Source organism: Genypterus blacodes, unplaced genomic scaffold, assembly GCF_046128005.1.
Source record: "Genypterus blacodes isolate CSIRO-AG114 ecotype Tasmania unplaced genomic scaffold, CSIRO-AGI_Gbla_v1 ptg000015l_1, whole genome shotgun sequence".
In the NCBI taxonomy this organism is placed as follows: domain Eukaryota; kingdom Metazoa; phylum Chordata; class Actinopteri; order Ophidiiformes; family Ophidiidae; genus Genypterus; species Genypterus blacodes.
In genome coordinates, this window is record NW_027466829.1 from 5,088,085 (window position 1) to 5,110,958 (window position 22,874).

At 45.7% G+C, this 22,874-nt stretch overlaps 1 protein-coding gene across 1 annotated transcript; it reads left to right on the top strand.

The window, feature by feature from the left end:
* The first annotated feature begins 6,056 nt into the window (after positions 1-6,056).
* trpm1b (transient receptor potential cation channel, subfamily M, member 1b) lies at positions 6,057-22,498 on the top strand. Its single transcript, XM_076170401.1, has 27 exons — positions 6,057-6,128; positions 11,711-11,787; positions 12,255-12,453; positions 12,632-12,845; positions 13,156-13,280; positions 13,371-13,542; positions 13,842-14,016; positions 14,107-14,230; positions 16,099-16,171; positions 16,286-16,386; positions 16,566-16,742; positions 16,840-16,974; positions 17,056-17,106; positions 17,193-17,333; positions 17,428-17,457; positions 17,530-17,819; positions 18,014-18,242; positions 18,367-18,498; positions 18,630-18,761; positions 18,847-18,975; positions 19,091-19,342; positions 19,478-19,652; positions 20,110-20,130; positions 20,215-20,359; positions 20,505-20,710; positions 20,799-20,931; positions 21,019-22,498. Exons 1-27 carry the CDS (start codon positions 6,057-6,059, stop codon positions 22,496-22,498), a joined length of 5,190 nt encoding a protein of 1,729 aa, XP_076026516.1.
* The last annotated feature ends 376 nt before the right edge of the window (positions 22,499-22,874 follow it).

Genomic DNA, 22,874 nt, shown 5'->3' on the forward strand with positions numbered 1-22,874 from the left:
GTATCTCTTTGTCTTCTGCGCTTGTGCGCTAACGCTGCCGTTTCCTTTCACAAACCAGAATTTCTTTGCATGCCACAGTTGTAGAGCTGCGGCCCCTGTGGCCATTTTCTTACATTTAGCGATTGCAGCTTATCTACTGCTTGCGGTGTAATCTTCATACTTCATGCCGGTCAAATTAATTAAAGTGTAATCTGTTAACGTCACTATGTGTAGCTGGGTAGACCGAGCATGTTGCATGGAAACTGCACTGGAAATGGAAGCTAGAACCTCTATGATGATGTTTACAGATATGACTCTATAACTTCTAATTGGGCTTTATGTAGGTTAGGTGTGTGACTAATCTTGTTTTGTGGCCGAAGTCTCTCTCTGTCTGTCCTGTATGTTTCTATATCCAGGGGTTAATGCACATTGTGTTCTGGACAGTCGTGGTCCTCAGGCGGTGATCGCAAAGATGATCTTAGTGACCTATTGACCTTTATTTTAAGACCGCCATTCAGGATTATTTTCCCCCTTGATCAGCATTTCTAACATGTAAGCTGTAATATCTGGATGTCTGCTGAGTCTGAGTCCCCAGAGGTGAACCCTAATGTATTTGTTCAGATACTTTCCTTTACCGTCACCATGTTGACCCAAACATCTAACTTTGTACACATGGAAAACTAATATCTGGATTGCGTCTGAAGCATCTGGATATCCATTTCCTTTCCTCAGAGGATGAACCCGACAGCGAAGCTTCTCTCCAGTCAACACAACGCACCATATGACCCAGTAGGCAGACGGCCATAGTTCAAAGTATCTGGCACATTCATGTCTTGTGGCTTATAAATGCCAGATCACGCTGGATTTCACGTGTGGCCAAGTCTTAGAAAAATATCCGTTTGGATTACAGAGATGAGACAAACGCCTGTGGCTCAGGGGAAGGAAGCGCCGCACATATCGACTGAGTTTGGCTCCTAATGCTCAGTAATCCCATTCACAGCGCTCTTTGGCCGCCTGAGTAATCAAACAAGCTCAGCAATGGTTATTGATTTGAGGTGATTACATCCTATGGTGGCGTTCATTTGCATCTATTGAGCCGCGCTGGCGGTCTGAAGCCACGACAACAAGCGATCACGTGCCTTTGGTTCCTGCTGAGAAAGTGCCGAGCAGCAAATCGGTGCGTTCGCTCCGGTCTGGGTCTCTGTTCCTGTCTCACTTCTCCATCTTGTCGTGAGACTGCGTGATAAATCCAGTCTGGCACGCTCTTCACACGTAATGACAGATGTGTGTGTGTGTGTGTGTGTGTGTGTGTGTGTGTGTGTGTGTGTGTGTGTGTGTGTGTCTGGATAGAGTGAACGGTTTTGAGTGTGAACAGCACATCTGGTTGTTTGGATGCTGGACAATAAGTAGATTTTTAGAGCTTTATGGAGAGTTCTCACAACTCCCCTGCTGCAGTGAGTAAGCTCCCTCACTGCTCTCTGGGAAAGAGATTAGTGCTCAGGCCTAACAGAATACACACACACACACTAACACACACACGCAACATGTTTTTATCAAACCCCTCTGATCAAAGCAAGAAGCCACTGCTCACTTCACTATGACAAATTGTGAAACGGAGTTGGTGGTTGCTGTAACGTCCTGGAGGTCAAGAGTGTTCCTGTTTTACAGCCCCAGAGCAGCATATGGATTCCCTCTTAACCTCCTGTTGGGCCCCGGGTCAGGCCTGGAAACGGCTTACGGCAGCATGTGCTCACTGGCTGGTGAGCGTGGTCGGGATACGCACACCAGCTAGAATTTATTAGCTCTGCCAAGCAGGGATTCATGGAATGCGTTTCTCCCAGGGAGCAGTTTTCCAGGAACGGTTTTGCTCCACTGGTGTGTGGTGAGCCCAGCCCAGAGCAGACAGCTGGGTGTGTGTGTGTGTGTGTGTGTGTGAGCGTGTGTGCGGGTGGAATAGTGCTCCGGAGTTCACCAGTCAACTTGTTAGCCACAGGCTCTGCTCTGGTCTGTCTGCCACGCCTCCTGTTTGTCTACTTCCACAAAATCCCTCTTGTGCTGACAGCAGAGGACAGATGGAGCAAGAATGAAGAAATGTCGTCTCATCAACATTTTTTTCTCTGCAAGTTTACCTCTATTCCACCTCCAAAAACTGCAGTCTTAATTCCTGTAACAGTGGTGCTGTGCTGGTAGACTCCACACCCCGCTGCAGCTCTGAGCTCTGAACCACAGGGGGGGTTTCCTCCCTTTCCTTTGAGATTGCTATTAAACGCCTCCATTATCCTTTACTCTACATCATTTACTTACATTACCAGGCTTATATAAGGAGGTTGAAGAACTAAATCCCTGTTTTTGCCATGTAGGTCATTAATACCATGAGGAGAGTTGAGAGCTGAAGAGTTTCTGACTTCATTCCTGGATTCCATTGGGATTTTTGAATGATTTAAATTGAATCTTGTTAGATTATTTAGTAGATTTGAAGTAGAAAAAGCTCTGTATCCCTGTCGTCAATCAAACGCTGCTGTTATGACTATGAAGACATTAGATTTGGGGAGCAGCATAATGTGCTACCTGTGTGTGTGTGACACGCTGACACGGTGCAGACTGTACAAGCCCCAACACGAGCCACTTTTAACAAGCCACTAAAGACTGTTTCCTCCCTTCAAGTGCACCGTGTGTGTATGTATGTGTGTGGGTGTGTGTTTGGTCTGTCAAAAGAGAAGAAATGTCCGCTCAGATATCATCCCCGCGTTCTGTTATCTAACATTAGAAACACACGCACACGCTACCACAACTTTCCCCCACCTCCACTGTTTGTCGAAGTGCTTGAATGTTATTATCAGGACTCTAGAGTGTGTTTGCTCGGCTGTCGTACTCAGGGACCCAACACACCTGAAGCCCCAAGGTCTCAGGTGAGAGAGCGCGCCGTTTCCATAGCAACCCAAGGAGACGCCGGCTGTGCAGAGAAAACAGGCAACTTTTTTTTTTATTGTTTTGTCCCTGTAGGTCACTGCCTTGATAAGAACCCTGCACACACACACACACACACACACACACACACACAGAAGAGGACAAAATGCCCCTTTAATGCCTCTTTGTTCTGCTGTTCTTCACCAGCAGCTTCTCCGCTGGTTTGACTGTGTGTATTTCCTCGTTGGGGGTGGTGCCTGTGAGAAACAACACTTCGCTGGAACAAAGAAGAAGAAGAACTTCCACACAGCACGGCTCGAGCACGCTGGGTAAAACATGCCTTCCTCACATGGCGTCCACAATCCCTCTGCAAGTATCACATGTGGAAGCTGTTACATCCTGCTTCCAGCTGTATTCCCCATCTGTCCTAAGAGCCCAGATTAGTCATAGAGTTAGTCATAGGAGACATTTGCAAATGATTAAGTTACACAAACAAAAGGTAAATTGGGCCCCATTGATACAAAGATGCATTATGACGGTTTGCATATTCAAGGTCTCATACGCAGGTGAGTCGTCAGTCGCCATGTGACGCACGCCAAGGCCGGCGAGGTGAGACAACATGTCGGGCATGCGGTTCCTTATCGTGGACCGGCTCGTTCTAATAAACACGGCACACAGATAAAGCTGTAACAAAGCAACATGACCACCAAAGTGATTCTAAGGTCAGAGGTATTGTTTGTCAATCACTGGCAAAATTAGAATACAGGTGCGCCCTCTTGTGGTAGAGAGGAGGAACTCTGATGATTGCGGCCTAAGGTACAAAATCAAAAACGTGACAAAACTCAGCGACTGCATAGGTTTGTCTCTACATGGATTTCATCACATGTATGTTGTATGTTGTTGTGTGACGTATCTACTGCTGCTAATCAATGTAAACAGATGGATTTACATTGATTATAGCAGTTTATCTTATCATAATAATGCTAACTAATGAAGTAAACACACACATATTCTTGCAGTGATTGTATAAGCCAGTTCAGTAGTCGCATACATATTCATTATATCATGTTTTATACCTTCAATAGATCAATAATAAATCATTAATAAGGACTCTTTGGGTTGTGATGTAAGAAATCATTTGTGTGGTGCAGATCAAGAAACTTTGTCTTTTAACTTTATCCTTACTTCACCTGCAGCTCAGAGGTCTCAGGTGAGAAACAAACACGGGTAAATGGCAGCATTAACATTTCCTAACCTTTGCAGCTACAGCCCTGATGGATTCTAACCTCTTTATGAACACACCTCATGTTAAAGTGTCACAGCACAATGTTAATACGTCCTCGCCGCTTCCTTTAAACCTAGTTATCGTTGACATTCCCTCTCTTCGCCGCCCAGCTAAGTGCTCTGCCTTCTCCTGAGGGCAATTAATCTCTTCACTGACAAAGCCACCGCCGGACAGATAAAGCTCATTTGTGTCTGCTTACTAGGAGAAATTAGGCATTAACCTCTCTTAGAGGGACTCAAACACAGAGAGATGTGGGCTGCGATGAGGTACGGGACAACGGGAACGTTTAAAGATGGTTGTTTGGAAGGTTCTCTGCCAAGTTACGTGAGGAAATCTCAGTCTCTGCTGTCCAAAAAAGGTAAATACTCAGGCTAGTAGTGCAATAGAGGCTGAATATAGAGTAGTGTGGTTACTCTCTCTGCTATGATTGACATGTTGTTCATTTGCTGTCATGTAGTTTACTCCAAACAATTGTGAATTCTTAATTGATGGTCCGTATCATTTAATTAATCTTCCTGTTTAATTATAAGGCTATTATGTTGAAAAAGCTTCCACAGACGATTTTTCTTTACACTTCACCACAGATCTGAACCTTCCTGTGGAAAAGCGTGCTGTAGCAGTCAGTGTCCAGTAGAGGGCGGTGTTGGATACATGATCTGTGTGAAATAGACTGAATATTCTTTTAATTCCTCTGTGGTTCCACATGAAGCAGACAGCTGCACGGTGTGATGTGTATTCATTTGTGGATAGAAACCTTTAGAAAGCTGTAACTGTTATACTGTGTGTTCCATGAGCTTGGTGAGGTTGTGTATTTATGTCAGCTACACATTCAGCTGAAATAATAGATCTCAATAATATCACCTGAAATTGTAATTCGATCCACGCTGCTGTTCATTCCTCGCTAATGGTGTTGTGTTATTTTAAAACAATAGAAAAATATAAATGTGCTGTTATTAGAGAAGGTCGACTGCAAAGTGGTGTTTATGGTTTCCTGTTTCATAACATTTGTAGTGTAGTAGTGTTGTGTTGTTGGTGTCGTTATACAGTATAACAGATCAAACACTCAATATTGCTTAAAATGAAGTTAAGCTTGACATGTAAATAAAATCTAAGGTTCTATCCAAATAAATGCACTAAACATCCCCTCTCATATCGCCTTTATGTGTCAGAACCCTAGTACTCGTTTTGTGGTCAACATGGAGGCCGTTTGTTAGACCCTGCAGCCCTGCTTCCTCCTGGCTGACAGGCCTCACACACACTCACTCTGCTCTAATTGCGACCCACTGTGGATCCCTGCTCACCTCTCAGCTTGAGCCACGTTGGGATCTGTGCACATCCTGCCTGTCAGCCGGGCGCACTGAACCTCATCTGCTGCAAACAACCTTGGGCTCTAACTTTAGCCCCGTGGCCCGCTCCTCTCTCTAAGCCTTCCTTTTTTTGGGGGCTGTGTTTTGCCAAAGTAGATTTACCTTCAATAACCATTTATTAAATCTCTATCCATTAGACACTGAGGCTTCGTAAGAGCCGGCTGCATTAAGCCTGATTATAGGATGCCCGGCAGAGGAAAAGGGTCTATGTGTCAAGTGTGTCATCGAGTGATTTATATCCCAGGCTGGGATCTCTGTCATGTCAGTTGAGTGGAGGCTGCAGAGAGGAGAGAGAGAGAAGCACTGCAGACCTTCATGATGCTCAAACTTTGCTCGTTTCTGAGTGTGAACGCGGAGCTTTCTGCCAGGTCGTGCTTCTGTAATGGCTTCCTGAAGTTTCTATCTGTCCGTCTTTAACGCTGATGTTTCTTCTGAACGCCGACCTCCTGCTGTTCTTAAAGGATTCCTTTCCGAGTCGGTGTGCGTTGCTTCTGTGAAGCGTACACTGAGGCTCCGGCATGGACAACAGAGGCCCCAGTGCCGCCTTCAAGCGCTCGTCTCTCAAACGCTCGGTGTCTGGCTCACAGAGGGTAAGATCAGGTGCCTGTGTCACATTCAACAGGTGACTCAGTGTTGACTTGGACATGTTTTACCTTTACAAATGTTTACCATAGGGATTAACTGACCTTGTATCTTGAATGACAGCGATTGATTTGGATCCAAACATTTGCAAAGTATATTTTCTCTTTGATGCTTTTTGTTTGTTTTTGCGTTGAGAATGATATAAGGTTTGTACACATACAACTGCGTTGCATAGCCTCTCACATTTCCGTGAGCTGTCACTTTAGTGCCTCTATACTGTGCATATATGACAGATTCTAACACTGCCTGCCTTCCATCAGCGTGCACATGGTGATGGAGAGATCAGCTGCATGTGTGCCTGCACTCTCAGCCACCCGGCCTCTCTGCTAAGTGAGGCTGAGCAGGCTTCAGTGCTCGCTCCAGCCCTGCACTTTAATCCATTGTAATGGTCCAGAATGGGCCACCGCCGCCATGACAGATTAAGGACTTTCATATCTTTCTAAAGTCTGCTTTCATGTGATTAACACACGCCTGTAATATGTCCTTGAAAGCAAGAAAGATACTATTTGCATATGATACCACATGTATGGATCTAGTGTGGAACCAATCCAGAGTATGCTGGGATTAGACCACACACACACACACACACATTACAAACTCCTTTTGCACATACAGTCAAGTCATCAAATGAAATCAATCTTATTTAAAACATTAATTGCAAACAAACGATGCCAAAGTGCCCCAGCGTTCCTAATTGCTAAAGAAGAAAATTATATTCTAATACACACACACACACACACACACACACACACACACAGATCACCACCAGGTCATCTGATGGGAAACGCTGCGCTCAGAACAGAACATGTGTGATTCTTTATCTCAGCCAGTGTGACTCCTCCTGATGCATTTTTGAACAGTTTATCTGACACACACACACACACACACACACACACACACACACACACACACACACACACCAAAAGCCGTGAGTGTGATGGGTTCACGATACATTACAGCTGCACCGTCGTTCACTCTGTGAGATTATAAATGATGAGAGTAGCATCCTGTTAATATTCTTTGTATAATCCCAGACCCTTTTATACGAGGTTTTACCCGGTAAAGCAATCAGCAATGTCATGGCTCTCATCTGAATAGTGCTTCACTTTTAATGAGATCGGATATGTTGCTAAATATAAACTCATTGGCTGCACGGAGCAGACGGTTCGGGAGACAACATGCACGGTTCTGCGAGTCGTTCATGTGGTTATTATTCTCTTTAATCTTGCTTTATCTTCTTTATTTAAATACGAGGCGAATACTTGATCATTTACACTCTGTGATGGTTTGATCAAGGATTAATTTCTCATTTCTCATGCATGCTTAAATATAGCAACAGCAATTCTGGAGTGTTTAAGAGCCTCACTCACACACCAGAGCAGAAAGAAGAAGTGTTTTCATTTGAAAATAAGGAAGTCTGTCAGGTCAAAGTTAAATCGACCTTAGGCCTATTTCCATAAAGATCATTTTAAAGACAAACACACTGGTAACAGCGTGGGTGATTCTTCCTGTCGTCACGAGGAAACCACTTGTATGAAAATGCATTAAAACAGTCAGGAAGGAGGGAAGTGAGCCCAGCTATGACCTCGTTTCTTCACTTTGAGAGATGAAATACCCCAAATGCTCTCTGGCCCCAGGTTAGCCACAGATGACAGCAGGTTTCTGAGCCACAGTAGAACTTAAACCCTCTGAGAATACAACAACCACAACTACTTACGTACTTTGATTCCTTTTTAAATGCAGAGTTATGACCTGTTGGGCAAAAACAGTAAAAAATGAACAAACAAATTGCAGTTTCACGCGTGATGTGCAAGATGACTTGATGTGGATTGTTGCTGGGGGCTGTTGTTGGTTATAAGGAGGCCACTGTTCTAGATCATGGTGATGTAGGGGGGAAAAAAGCCTGTCAGGATCATTTGAGTTAAGCCAGAGGTGTAACCGGGTCTCATCAGGACACTTAGATGTATTTTAGTCAACCTGAGTCCATTCTGCGTCTTCGCTCTGTCCTTTTTCTGTGTTTCTTTGCTTTTAGTTGCAGTCGTTTCCTCTGAGATTTGCCTTTTCTTTTCCCTAGGAGGGGAAGGAGGGGGGCGGGGGGGGGGAGGGGTTAACAGGCACAGGAAAAACAGCAGCAGCCTTAAAACGCGTCTTGTGACCCTGGACTCTCGGGGATAATCAGTGACATGTTGGGCTCATGTGATTTTTCTAACTGGATTTTCAAACCCATGGAGGACAATGAGCGCTTTTACAAACGGGCTGATAGAGAAACGCTTTGGCGTCACAGTTAACGCAGATTTGTCTGTCCAGAGCACAAACTTATAACTTAAGTGCTGTCACTTGTCCCACTCGTCTCCTATAGCGACACTCTATATGTGTATGAATCATATAAGTTCAGTTTATAATTCAGTAGGCGAGGGTTTGAGCGTCCGTCTGAAGAAGTTGTTGGACTGTGAAGAAGTCTGCATTGGTTTCCTTCCTGTCACGCTGCATCAAGCTCTAACTGCAACACCATTCATTTCCAAAGCTGAGCAATTAGTTGCCTTTATGTTCACCCCCACAGACATGACATTCCACATGGGACCCCCAAATCCTTTCTGATCCATTTCACTGGCGCTGACGAGGCTTTTGTGAATTCCGTCGCCACGATATTCAGGATGAATGACACCGATTTCTCAAAGATTCATTACAACGCAAACCTCCACACACATCCTCCGACCCACATCAGGCCAGATGTCAACATGCAGAACATACAGACAGCGTTATACTTTTTGTCTTTATGGCTATTGTGGCTGAAAACTCCCGTGAAATTTCAGCAGCACTGGAACAAATTTGCTCTGATCCAGCTGCTCGCCGAGCCGTGGGTCAGCAGACAGGGACCATGTGATTCCAGGGCAAACAGGCATGAATGTGCTGCATACATGGTGTGTGTGTGTGTGTGTGGACAAATGGTGGCCATGCTCTGCTCAGATGGGATCTGGGTTCATTGTAATTCTGTAACTACTTAGCATTGTTAAATTGGTCCAAAAGTATGTTTTTGTGGTCTTGAATATAAAGGTGTGTGTGTGTGTGTGTGTGTGTGTGTGTCATCTTCTGCTGTCATTGCCTCAGCTTTTTTCTGTTGTGTAATTGTATTTTTCATTTTGCACAATCATCTTTTGATTCTTAAGGTCATTTTCCACAGAAAGTTCTCCATTTTTCCGATGAATGTTGCCTATTGTTCCCCGGCCTGTCTTAAGTCCCGTTAATTGGCTCGGTGTGACACAATCTGATCTCTAATTCTTCAAGGTTTTGGTAAGCGCTCAAAGGCAGAAGGAGGCCGGCTGCTGACAGGATTTGGGCTTTTAATTGCTGTGTTTAATGAGTTTAAGTAAGCTGACATAACGGCGTCATACTCCCCGAACCTTTGTGGAAATGCTCTTTGTTTTCTTTGGCTGTAATGAACGCTGGTCCACGTGTATTTCTTACCAAAGCAGGGCCAAGAAGGGGGGGACGGGGAGGTTTGCCCTCTCTCCTGGTCTTTCTGAGTCACTGACCCCCAGCCTCTCGCTCTCTCTGTGTGTTTGAGTTCACTTACAGCTCAAACTGCTCACTTCAACCATAAAAGGACAAAGGAGAAGCTTTTAAACGGCTGGATATGACCTCAGCGTCTTCCTCTTCTTATTTAAGGCTGAAAGCTGAAAGACCTGAATCATTTCAAAGATAAAAGTCATTCATTCTAAACTCTAATGTAGGTTTTCTCTTTTAAACAAAGCCAAACAGGCAAAAAACAAGAGAATGTGTTACAAAACCTAGATTCAGAGTTTTCCTTCCTCTTCACAAAGCGGGCGGGTGGAACTACAGATTAACTGCAATTAGCATGGACTGACCTTGCCCCCCAACTGGAGAGCAGTCATGTTCCTCCAAAAGAATGCCTGCATCCAATTCTTTCAATTATGCAAATGAGGTTGAAATCAAAGTAGTCGGAGGGGGTGAATGTTTTCAAATGAAAAGTTGTGGGGAGCTGCGATGCTTTTTAGCTTGGCTACCATCCTCAGTCTGCTCACACATAGCTAAGATCTTCCACACTGAACACAAAGGAAAGAGTTGCTACAAATTGGAGATTAGGGGCCGGTTATCAAAGTGGATTTATTGTGCCTTGTTCAAGCGAAGGATGAAAATACCCTGTGGGCATGGAGAAAGGGTCATGGGACTCCCAAAAGGATTACCTTGAACTGGAGTCATGAGACATGGGGGAACAAAGACCCTGCTCACATGCTCATCATATTAGCCGGCCCTCATAAAGTGCAGAAACTTCATGTCCTGTGGGATTCGGTGAGGGTACTTAACTGGGAGAGCAGCGTCCAGAGACACTCAGCCAGGCGCAGAGCGTAGACTTCACCGCGTCGCCCCGCTAAGGCTTAACCTGCAGCAGCACCGACAGCCAGCAGTCGCCCGCTCCCATGGAAGAGCCTACGTAAGTGCATCTACTTAATTATAGACTTAGTTAAAGGCAAGGGACACAGAGTATTTAGATCTTTACCACAGTTCTTGAATGCAACACAAATTGAGGTAAGAGAAATTCATAATTTTAGCAACAAATTTAACATTTTACCTCACATTTACAGCCATGTGTTGCTGTTTTACAGGGGAGGGTAGTTCTGCTCTGACCCTATTTGAAGTCATTATGCTTCATCACATTAACTTCTACGTCCCATACCAAGTCATTATGGGATGACTGATGTGGATTTGGACAAAAAGAGATAAAAGTTTAATGAGTGCTGCGGGATAAGCGGGTCAACAGTAATGCGACGCAGGGAAGAGGGGGGAAAAAAAGTTGATGAATGGAAGGATGGAGAGTGTGGATTACAGCGTGGAGGGAAAGGCAGAGCAGCTGGGGATTCCAAAGAAAGAGGAAAATGAGACAAAGGAAGAAAGAATAAAATCCAGGATGGTTTGTTGGTTAGGAGGTGCAGCTGATAGAGAGACAGAGACGGAGAGAGAGAGAGAGAGAGGGAGAGGGAACAGTGACTCTACTGTGTAAAGGGCACATGGACCTATTCATCTGTTCTCTTTCCTTTATACAAATATGTCTCCAGGCTTCATTTAAGGTTAAAGCGATGGCAAATATCAAATTAATCATTTTTAGCATTTGACAGCATTTTCCTGTGCAGATCCGCCTCCACTTCTTTGGTTTTAATTGGGGCTCCGTCGTCAACAATGGCCCTCAGAGGAATGTCAGCTTTGAACTTGGGTTATTTTTGGTCTGGACAGAGATCACAGAGCAGAGACAGATTGTGGTCTGAGGTTCTGTGATGGGCTGAGCCGTCTCTACTGTAGACCGGGATGATTTTACTGCATTCATCTGAAACCCCAGGCAACAATTAAAGGTGTTAAACAAATCGAGGGAAGCCGTCATGAATAACAGGAAACGTTCAATCGATTATGATAGCCCTCACTTTTAATCAGGATTACTGCAAAAAGGTGGATTTTAACAATGAAACACAGCATTTAATGTGAACCTGATAATAAAGCAGCGTTCTCTCCTCCTCAGGCTCAGCGCGCTTGGATCGAGAGGACTTTCTACAAACGAGAATGCGTTCAAATAATTCCCACCAAGGACCCGACCAGGTAATTATGTCTTTCATTATCTCTTTTTAACACTATTTTATTCATATTATACCGTAAACAACCGTGGGATGCAATGACTCGTCTTGTTCAGCAGCAGAATACAGAAACTGACTTCACCTTTCATTCAAAGTGATTTATAAATGAATTTTGAACAGTTAATTCCAGTTTTTTAACAGTTGAAAGGATGAGAAACACTACAAAAGCGATTATAAACTGCTAAGGACGGCACAGTTCTATACAGGTTGTTACACAGAGAGCAAATCAGCAAATGATTTCCACCCGCCCTGTGCTCTGAGGACAGGAGAGCTGTGTGAGAGCAGCCATGTGTGTGTTAATGCAGGTTGTTTCCTAGAAATGCCCACAAGCGGAACAAAAAGAGCAAAGATCATGAGTATTAATAAGTCAGCGTGGAGTTGATGAATCCCGGGCAGGAGTGTTGTTTAATGAGGCCTGGCTGTGTGCTGTAGGTGCGCCTGCGGTCAGCTCACGGCTCAGCACCCGGCCATCCCCGCCGGCTCCGCCAACAACTCTGCGGAGGAGAACCAGCTGGTGCAGATCGACACCCCGCAGGAGAAATGGGGCGTGGTGAAGCACACCAGGACGTACCCGACAGACTCCTACGGCATCATCGAGTTCCAGGGTGGAGGATTCATCAACAAGGCCATGGTGAGTCACTGAGCCCACGTGTTAAGAATGAAGTGGATGAGACAATGACCTCTCCGCTTACAGGTTCGATTCCACTAAAAGCGATTGTTTGGGTGTTAAGAATGCCAGAATCAGTGAACATGTGACCCGATCATGAATAAGGCACACTGTTGAACGTTTCCTCCCTTTTCTTTCGCAGTACATCCGTGTGTCCCATGACACCAAACCGGACAATCTGCTGCATTTGATGGTGAAAGACTGGCAGTTGGAGTTGCCCACGCTGCTCATCTCCGTACACGGGGGTCTCCAGAACTTTGACCTCCAACCCAAACTCAAGCAAGTGTTCGGTAAAGGCCTGATCAAAGCTGCCGTCACCACGGGAGCGTGGATCTTCACGGGTGGAGTCAACACAGGTACGGCTCTAACCAGCGCCTGTTGATAATGATTTTAATGTTCATTAACAAATAACAATGTGTGGCATTAGATGATTGCCTTCGCTCTAAATTGTTGTTGCATAAAATCAATTCCGCAATTTCCTGGAAGAGATTTGACTGACCCATTGTGACGGGTTTAGCCACTACAATTAGAGCTTTGGTGAGAAAATGTGTCAAATGGAAATGTGTGTGTGTGTGTGTGGTGTGCAGCAGCCACACTGTGTCCCACCACCACGCAGCTGAAGGAGCCATTAGTCATGTTGCTGTATTTTGTTCTGTTCAACTTTAGGGGTCATCCGTCATGTCGGCGATGCTTTAAAGGACCATTCATCCAAATCACGGGGGAAAGTGTGTGCAATAGGAATCGCTCCCTGGGGGATCCTGGAAAACAAAGAGGATCTCATCGGAAAAGATGTAAGAACATGAGAGAGAGACAGAGAGAGAGACAGAGAGAGACAGAGACCATTGAAACCATAACGAGGATTCTGCTTCCTGTGTTTCCAGGTAACCAGACCCTATCAGACGATGGCCAACCCGCTGAGCAAGCTGGCCGTGCTCAACAACAGCCACTCCCACTTCATCCTGACCGATAACGGGACGTGTGGGAAGTACGGCTCTGAGGTCAAACTCCGCCGTCTGCTAGAGAAGCACATCTCCCTGCAGAAGATCAATACCCGTAAGTCACACTGTGTTCCATGTAGCACAAACTAGACCCGCACAGATAAACAGTCTCACTGGAGGTGTGCATAAGAACGTTTCCCTGTGACCTGTGGGCTTCCCTTTGTCATCCTATGCCTGGAGCTCAAATAAGGCAGGGACAGCAAAGGGATGCTCAGCCGTCACCACTCACGTCGCGCCGTCCCTCCTGTGGTTCGCCTGCTCCCACACGAAAACCACATGAACATTCAAAGCCCTTCTGCTCACAACATGGACTGTATTGGTTATGAGTGATGACCGCTTTCTTGCCTGCTCCAGGTCTGGGCCAAGGGGTCCCTCTGGTGTGTCTGATAGTCGAGGGAGGTCCCAACGTGATCTCTATTGTCCTGGAGAGCCTGAGAGACGAACCTCCCATACCTGTGGTGGTGTGTGATGGTAGCGGAAGAGCTTCGGACATCATCTCTTTCGCGCACAAGTTCTCAGAGGACTGCGGGTGAGAGCCTAGATCATGTCTCCTATGCTGAACTCTCATATGACACACTGTTACAAAAACAGAGTCATCATCCTGCATCTCCTGTTCCAGGTTGGTTAACGACGACGTGAGAGATCAACTTCTGGTGACCATTCAGAAGACTTTCAATTATAGCAAGAGCCAATCACAGCAGATCCTGCTTATGGTGATGGAGTGTATGAAGAAAAGAGAGCTGGTAAGTAGAGGAGTCAAGTCAAAAGCACCGAACCATTATGCAGGATGGGAATAAATCACAGATCTTATCAAACTCTACATGTTTGAGTTGGTAAATGTTTGTCCTCATTCATTCATTCCTTCCACTCATCTGTGTGTTCCTGTATAACCTGTTAAATAAACATAATCCCCACAAACAGCCTGTCATTTGTCCTTTTCTCCTGCCATCATGTGTGTTTGTCCGTGTAATCTTCTTCACAGCAGCACTAAAGCAAACCACCATCATCTGTAACACATCTGACACATAGCTGTAAAGTCCCATTCCGCAGTGTTAGAAATGTTGACTTGGATGTAAACAAAACCGCCTACTGATCTAGGATGATACACACACTCCCTGTAAATATCTTTACCATAGATTATCTCCCAGCTGAGAGTGTTTGCCGGAGAGCTCGGGGCATAAATAACGCCACCATTTGCGACTCTCCCGGCAGATTTCTCCTCATATAAGTGATGTGATTAGTACTTTGTAATACCCGGCGCGTATAATCTCCAGACTGCATACATGTGGGTGGCAAAGATCAGTGCCCACTACCACCAACTTAGCCGGCTCTAGGCTCTAGGCTCTAGGCTCTAGGCTCTGGGCTCTTACTCCGTCCATCCACAGTATCATGCATCACGCAGATGGAGGAGAGTATCCATCTCTCTAATCCTCAGCCACAGACCTCCACTCCACTCCACAGGCTTTTTCTCTCCCAGTCACTCCCTGCCGTATTAGACTGCATAATGCTCCAACACACTCAGATAAGCAACTTAAACCAAAGATCATGCTGCTGTGAGCTCCCGCCCCTCCGCTTCCAGTCCATTTGGTTTTTAACTGAACCAGACAAGGGGACAAAGCTGCCAAGTTTTAGAGTGTTTCATGTCTCATCTAAATCTAAGAGCTCACGTCCTCATCGCCCCGGCCCTCTTAATCTAAAGTGCCTTGACTAACCTACAGGTGAATCAGTGTGACTGACGAGCTCACATGTAATCCTCTCATCTTAAGTGCTTTGCGTGTGAACAGCTGGGAAAGACAAAAACACATTTTAAGGGCTGCGGTTTGCAGCGGCAGAACGGCAGCACACAAGATTTAGTTTTAAATAATGTTTCCCCCGTTGTACGTCAGAGTTTATACCTCTATAAACCACAGGACTCGCTGCTGCTTCTGTCTCCAGACTTTTATCACACCGCACATTCACGCTAACTTAATCCCATTTATCGAGGCCCGCACATGTGACCGACCCGCCAGCGTAATTTCATTTAGCATAGTCAAAACTATAACAGTATCACTCTGTCTGACAGCTCAAAGAGCCGCCTGTGCTCGCAGGGTCAAGACACGATCAGCTGCTCCTGAGCTAGCATGTTTAAGGCTAAAGTGAGGAGAAAAACACATTCCTGAAGCCATTTCATTCATTTATGTGTTCATTACGTTACCAGTTCTTGTCTAAACTTGATAACCGGTCGTTCATCTGGGCAGCGAGAGTGTTTCACTTTAGCCTAGCAGATTTCTAGCTGCCATTATTCCCTAGCTAGCATTACAAACTAGCATTGCCGTTACAGCTTTCATGTGGTGCGGAAACACAGAAAATGACAGGATATCAACATTAAAAACCTAAAAAAGACCTCACTTTCAATTAATATAAATGTTCAGAACTTTACATAGGCTGCCCGGTGTGTGGCAGAGGGAGCTTGTAAATGTCCATTAAGTCATTTAAAACGAATGCACTGGGATATTTTATTATCAGCAGGTGAACATCAACTAATAAACCTACATAAAATAAGTTCTCCATCATATTTGCCCTGCTTGCCTCCTTCTTCACTCTTTTCTGTCCTTTCTTCCCTCAAACACAGATCACAGTTTTTCGAATGGGCTCAGAGGGACAACAAGATATAGAAATGGCCATTCTTACCGCCTTACTGAAAGGTACCTGAATGCATCACGGCCAGATATCTGGGCTTACATTTACATAAGTCGACTATATCTGTCTTACAGCATTATGTCGCCTGCCCCTCTGTCTCTCTGTTTGTTTGGCCTCAGGCACAAACGCCTCGTCTGCTGACCAGCTCAGCTTGGCTCTGGCCTGGAACAGAGTGGACATCGCTCGCAATCACATCTTTGTATATGGACACAATTTACCAGTGAGTGCTGCTTATCGATCGCATCACACGATTACACCACAGATAGAAACAATTACATTTTAAAAGCTCAGAAGAACAACACTCAACACAGGAATCATTCATTCATTTTGAAGTGCCCATGGATTATTAACAATAACAGCACCAACAAGATAGAGTCTTTCTCCATTTGTCTTTGTTAGCCTGCTGCAGCCGTTGCCAGCACTACAGTGTCTGGAGCCTACGCACCGGACAAGCAGAAGAGTCCCGTTAGCGCTCCTCGCAACAAAGCCCGAGCAAAGAAAGGCAAGGGGAAGGGGAAGGCCAAGCCTGAGCCACCAGAGGAAACTGATCCAAGGAAGCTGGAGCTGATACGTTGGGTAAGAAGTTTGGCCTCAGGCCCGGAGATGGAACAGAGTGAGAGCTGGAGGGTAAATAATCATCATTCTGCACACGTGTTTGCCTGGTCTCGCTCAGGTGAACTCTCTGGAGCAGGCTATGATGGACGCTCTTGTGCTGGACAGAGTGGATTTTGTCAAACTGCTCCTAGAGAACGGAGTTAACATTCACCACTTCCTCACAATTCCCAGACTGGAGGAGTTATACAACACGGTGGGTCACAGATTGAAACAAGATTCAGATTGTGAACGTCTCAAAAGTCAGTATAAATAACGCTTCTCTTCTACACCACAGAAACTTGGCCCTGCTAACACACTGCACGCTGTAGTCAGGGACGTCAAAAAGGTAAAAGGAGCTTTCTGTCTGTGTTGTGGCAGATTAGTGTGTAACATTTTGTCTTACTTCATGCTACTATGCTATGTAATCTGCAGGGGAACCTTCCTCCAGACTATCAGATCACAGTGATTGACATTGGTCTGGTGCTGGAGTACCTCATGGGCGGAGCTTACAGGAGCAATTACACCAGAAAGGCTTTCCGCAACCTCTACAATAATTTGTATGGACTTAAAAGGGTACGTAGGAAGGGGAAGAAAAGAAAATTTGTTTTGTCGTTCATCACATTATGTAATGCTCCTCTTAAATTGCCATTTTGTTCTCTTCTTGCAGCCCAAGGCGCTGAAGCTTCTAGGAATGGAGGTACTGTATCCTTTCTTAAACACAATCAAAGGCACACAGCAGAAACAAATGATCATTCCCTCTTGATTACAGGATGATGAGCCACGGAAAGGCAAGAAAAAGGCAAAGAAGAAGAAAGAGGAGGAGGTTGAAATAGATGCGGATGACCCAGAGGTGTGTCGGTTCAAGTTCCCCTTCCATGAGCTGATGCTGTGGGCCGTGCTGATGAAGCGGCAGAAGATGGCTCTGTTCCTGTGGCAGCGAGGGGAGGAGGCCATGGCCAAGGCCCTGGTGGCCTGTAAGCTGTATAAAGGGATGGCCCACGAGTGCTCCGAGAGCGAGCTAGTGGACGACATCTCCCAGGACTTGGAGAACAACTCCAAGTCAGTGAAGCTTGGTTATAACAACAGTCTGATGTCTTGTAACTGAACGTGACACTGATATGATTTATCTCTTCTACACAGCTTAGCCTTACTTCTATTAAGCTCCTATTACCTCCTTTCTATGTTTCACATCCCCACTTCGCGCCTTCATATCTCAGTTTGGATAATGATTATTGTTCCTGTCTCTTTGATAGAGAATTTGGCCAGCTGGCGTATGAGCTGTTGGATCAGTCCTACAAGCATGATGAACAGGTGGCCATGAAGCTGCTCACATACGAGCTGGTTAACTGGAGTAACTCCACCTGTCTGAAGCTGGCGGTGGCTGCAAAGCAACGAGACTTCATCGCCCACACTTGCAGCCAGATGCTGCTCACAGACATGTGGATGGGCTGCTTGAGGATCGGCAAAAACCCCGGCCTCAAGGTGGAGATGACACAGGAGTCTCCTTTAACTGATCCTGATGATGATGATGATGATGATGATGATAATGATGATGATGATGATGATGATGATGAAGTGAAGAACATCTGATTCTTTCCACACGTAGGTCATCCTGGGAATTATCTTTCCTCCCCTGATTCTACTGTTGGATTTCCGTCTCGGAGATGACGCGTCCTATCAAGCACAGGGTGGCGGTGAACAGGGGAAGGACAAGGAGGACGACGCCAAATCCAGCAAGGTCCTTGTCCTATTTGACACACAGATTACATATTGGAAATTGAATTGAAGTGAAAATTGCTCCTTATGTCACTTCATGTGTCTCATCAACGTATTTTCTATAATCGAAGTGACTCTGCTGCTTTGTTGTAGGACCCAAATGCTGATGCATGTTCTCGCAAAGGAGATGAAGAGGAGGGAAGCACTAAAATCCACAAAGTCCCAATTGCCAAAAGGATCTTTCAGTTTTATGATGCACCTTTCACTAAATTCTGGTTCAACACTGTGAGTTTTCTTCTTCATGACTATGAAAATATGAATCAATGACTCTGATTGGTGCTGATCTCATCCTGATTTCCTCCACTGGCAGATTTCCTATCTGGGCTATTTGATGTTATACAACTACATCATCCTGGTGAAAATGGAGCGCTGGCCGTCCTTGCAAGAGTGGATCGTCATCGCTTACATCCTCACACTCGGCTTTGAAAAAGTCAGACAGGTAAAAGTCAAACATTTGTATAAACTGTATTGCTTCATTACTTCCCAACAGTTTTTATTTTGAAGTCAAGGTCATTGAATTGAATTCTTGCTGACCTTTTGACGCTGGTGTCTAGATTCTGATGTCAGAGCCTGGGAAGCTCAAGCAGAAGATAAGTGTGTGGATGGAGGAGTACTGGAACATCACAGACTTGGCGGCCATCTCCACCTTCCTCTTTGGTCTCATGTTACGGCTGCAGCACGAGCCGTACATGGGCTGGGGCCGAGTCATCTACTGCATAGACATCATCTTCTGGTACATCCGGGTCCTGGACATCTTTGGAGTCAACAAATATCTGGGGCCCTACGTCATGATGATCGGGAAGATGGTAAAGAATGTTTCACTGTGAGCTAAACAAGTCATGTGAGAATCACGCGGCAGACACGAGACGTCTACAAACATGGAGAGAGAAGAATTTCGTGCAGTTCACGCTCAGATTTGTTGTTTCTTCTTTTTCTTTCAGATGATTGACATGATGTACTTTGTAGTGATCATGCTGGTGGTGCTCATGAGCTTTGGGGTGGCGCGCCAAGCCATCCTGCACCCCGACGAGGAGCCCACCTGGCGTCTGGCCAGAAACATCTTCTACATGCCCTACTGGATGATCTATGGAGAGGTTTTTGCCGACTCGATAGACCGTAAGACTAGAGTTCATAGTAAGATTCTGTTTCCTGATTCTGGGCAGATGATCAACAACTAAATTAACTGCTATGTATGAAATCCTGTCTTTTAGAAACACTGTCATATCATGTAGTTACTATGGGCTTTGTCTCCCTCTACTGGTAGAACAGACTCTTACTTTAATACGCTGTAATAATTGTGGAACAGCTGAATATGCTTTCTGAACTCATGATCATCTGCCTTCACGTTTTCAAGTGTGTTTCCTCTGTCAGGGTGAAGGTCATGAAATGCTTCATATGGGCCAGATCAATGTCATTTTAATCTTTCTTTCTCACCAAAACATCTTAATGACATCACTCCACCCTTTTGTGGACATCAGCTTGACCTTGACAGACTTATGTTTTTAAAAACAGCTTTCTATGCAGATGTTAACCATTTTTCCTTGTTTTCGTGCGACTCTGCGTCACTCGGAAGTCTATGCAATGGAAATCAACCGTAAGTACAGTAGTCTTCAAGTCAATAACTAAACTAAGCAAACTAAAGAGCTCGGTATAAATGCTGGTTCGCCTTTTTTCACAGCTCCTTGTGGTGAACATTTATACGACGAGGATGGAAAGAAACTTCCCCCGTGCATCCCCGGTGCCTGGCTCACACCCGCCCTCATGGCCTGTTACCTCCTGGTGGCCAACATCCTCCTGGTCAACTTGCTCATTGCAGTCTTCAAGTAAGCACACACACACACACACACACACACACACACACACACACACACACACACGCACACACACACACACACACACGCAAGTATCGTTTTTCGGTGTCTCAAGGTGCAAGATTCTTCACACATCTGTTTCCTGTTTGTTCCATAGCAACACGTTCTTTGAAGTCAAGTCCATTTCCAATCAGGTGTGGAAGTTCCAGAGATATCAGCTGATCATGACTTTCCACGACCGTCCCATCCTGCCTCCGCCCCTCATCATCCTCAGCCACCTCTACATCCTCTTCAACAGGCTGTTCAAACGATGCGCAAAGAAGAAGGCAGAAGGAGCATTAGACGAGAAGGACCGCGGCCTCAGTTAGTCTTATTATCAGTTAGTACGCTTAGATTTGATGTCCTTCTTCTCTGGTTATATGATATGTATACGTTTATCTGTCCTCACCAGAACTGAGGCTGAATCCAGAGGAGCTGAAGAACCTGTACGAGTTTGAAGAACAGTGTTTGGAGGAATATTTCCGTGAGAGGGAGGATGAGCAGCAGTCCTCCAGTGGCGAGCGCATCAAGGTTACCTCAGAAAGGTGCTGCAACATTTTTACTTAAGGAGTCTCTTTCTGTTGATTCATCTTGAGATAAATGTTTTTATATTTGTCTGGCGTTCCTGGCAGGGTTGAGAACATGTCCATGCGTCTGGAGGAGGTCAACGAAAGGGAAAACACGATGAAGGCCTCCCTGCAGACGGTGGACCTGCGTCTGGCCCAGCTGGAGGACATCCACGGGCGGATGGCGGTCGCTCTGGAGAAGCTCGCCGGGGTGGACAGACTGGAGCTGACCCGGTCACACTCACGCAGCTCGTCCGTGTGCGACCCGTCCTCCTTAATGCGCCAGGGCAGCATCAACAGCGCTGACGGCTACAGCCTTTACCGCTTCCACATGGACATAGAGGAGATGGCGGTCAAGCAGAAAGAGATGGACGAGGCAGCGAAGGGCGCCCTGGAAAGACAGAGGAGTCTGCGGCAGTCCGCCAGCGGTTGTGCTCTAAATACAGGAGAGGGCGGCGGCCAGACTTTGGATGTTGTTGGACTGGACAGATCAAGACCGAGTTCATGTGTGGACATTCTGATATCTCCCTGTGAGCAGAAGCCTGTGTCTCCTGCCCTGAGCGAAGAGGCCCTAAGCAAGAAAGGAGGAGGTAAAATGTTGACTGTGCAAGACAAGAACACACTCAGACCTTTCCCCTCTCCAAAAAGGGCCAAATCATTGAAAAACTATCCGGTTGAAGACCTGACACCCTGTCCCCTGACGAAGAGGAGATCTATGAGCACCATCATCATCAGCCCTCCTGATGAACCGGAGGAGGAGGAAGCAGAATCGCCCGCACCGACGATCCATCTTCTGTCGTCATCCTTGTCTCCTCCTAAGAGGACAAAATCTTTGAGATGCAGCCCGGCTGAGAGCCAAAACGCCTCGCCGACCACCAAGAAGAGAACTATGAGCAGCATCATCTACAACCCGACTGAGGCAGAGGATGATGCACTGCAGACTGCAGACTACAGGTCGATGCTGGAGGAGGTCACAAAATCACCAAATGTGTGGCCAGCCAACATGGAGTATCAAGTCCATCCCAGTGTGTTCGGTCACATGCCCAAAGTATCTGTGGTCAGAACTCTTGCGCATCAGTTTGACAGTTCAGACCCTTTAAAACAGGAAATTGATCAGCAGGAAATTGATCAGCAGGAAATTGATCAGCAGGAAATTGATCAGAGTCCTTTGGAGACAGAGGGAGCAACAGAACCCGTGGAAACGCAAACAAAGACAAAGCGGAATGTTCCTGAGCACAGCTATCTGCCATCCCAGAGGCCACACAGCTGGAACACAAATGAGCTGAGAGCGAGGGACCCGATGGGTAATAAGGGGCTGAGGGCATCGAGCAGTGAGAAAGACATTGTCGGTGTCTGCGGCGTGCTAGCTGTGGAACACCAAGATGAGAAAGTGACGCCGGAACCAGAGAAGAGCGAAGAGGAAGCACAGGAGAAGGGAGTAGAAGAAACGAGAGCCTCCATTAGGGGAGGATCGATGGATGCAGGAACAGGGAAGAAGGACGCCTCGGAGGAAACAGAGAATAAAAATGAGGAAGAGGAGAAATAAATAACTGCTGAGTATGAAATTGAGGTCAGGCCGACATTTAAAATGCTGATGTGACATTTCAGAGAAATGAGGAAAAGACAACGATCATCAAAAAGTCAACAACATCTTTAACGTTTCACATTCAGTCTTTAAATCTTTCTTTTGTCTTTACTTTAACATTTCCATGTAACATACAGTAACATACACATTATTGTTTTACATTTCAGCCTCTCTGACTCTTTGTTTTTTCATGTTCTGGTGTAAAAGGAACCTGCTGGACGTCGATCAGTCAAAGTCACGACCTGCAGCTTCTCCCTCAATGTAACACTGACAACAAAACACTTTGACTTGAATGTCCCTAAAAGTTTCTTCTCTGCGATTATGTGCTTCATGTTTC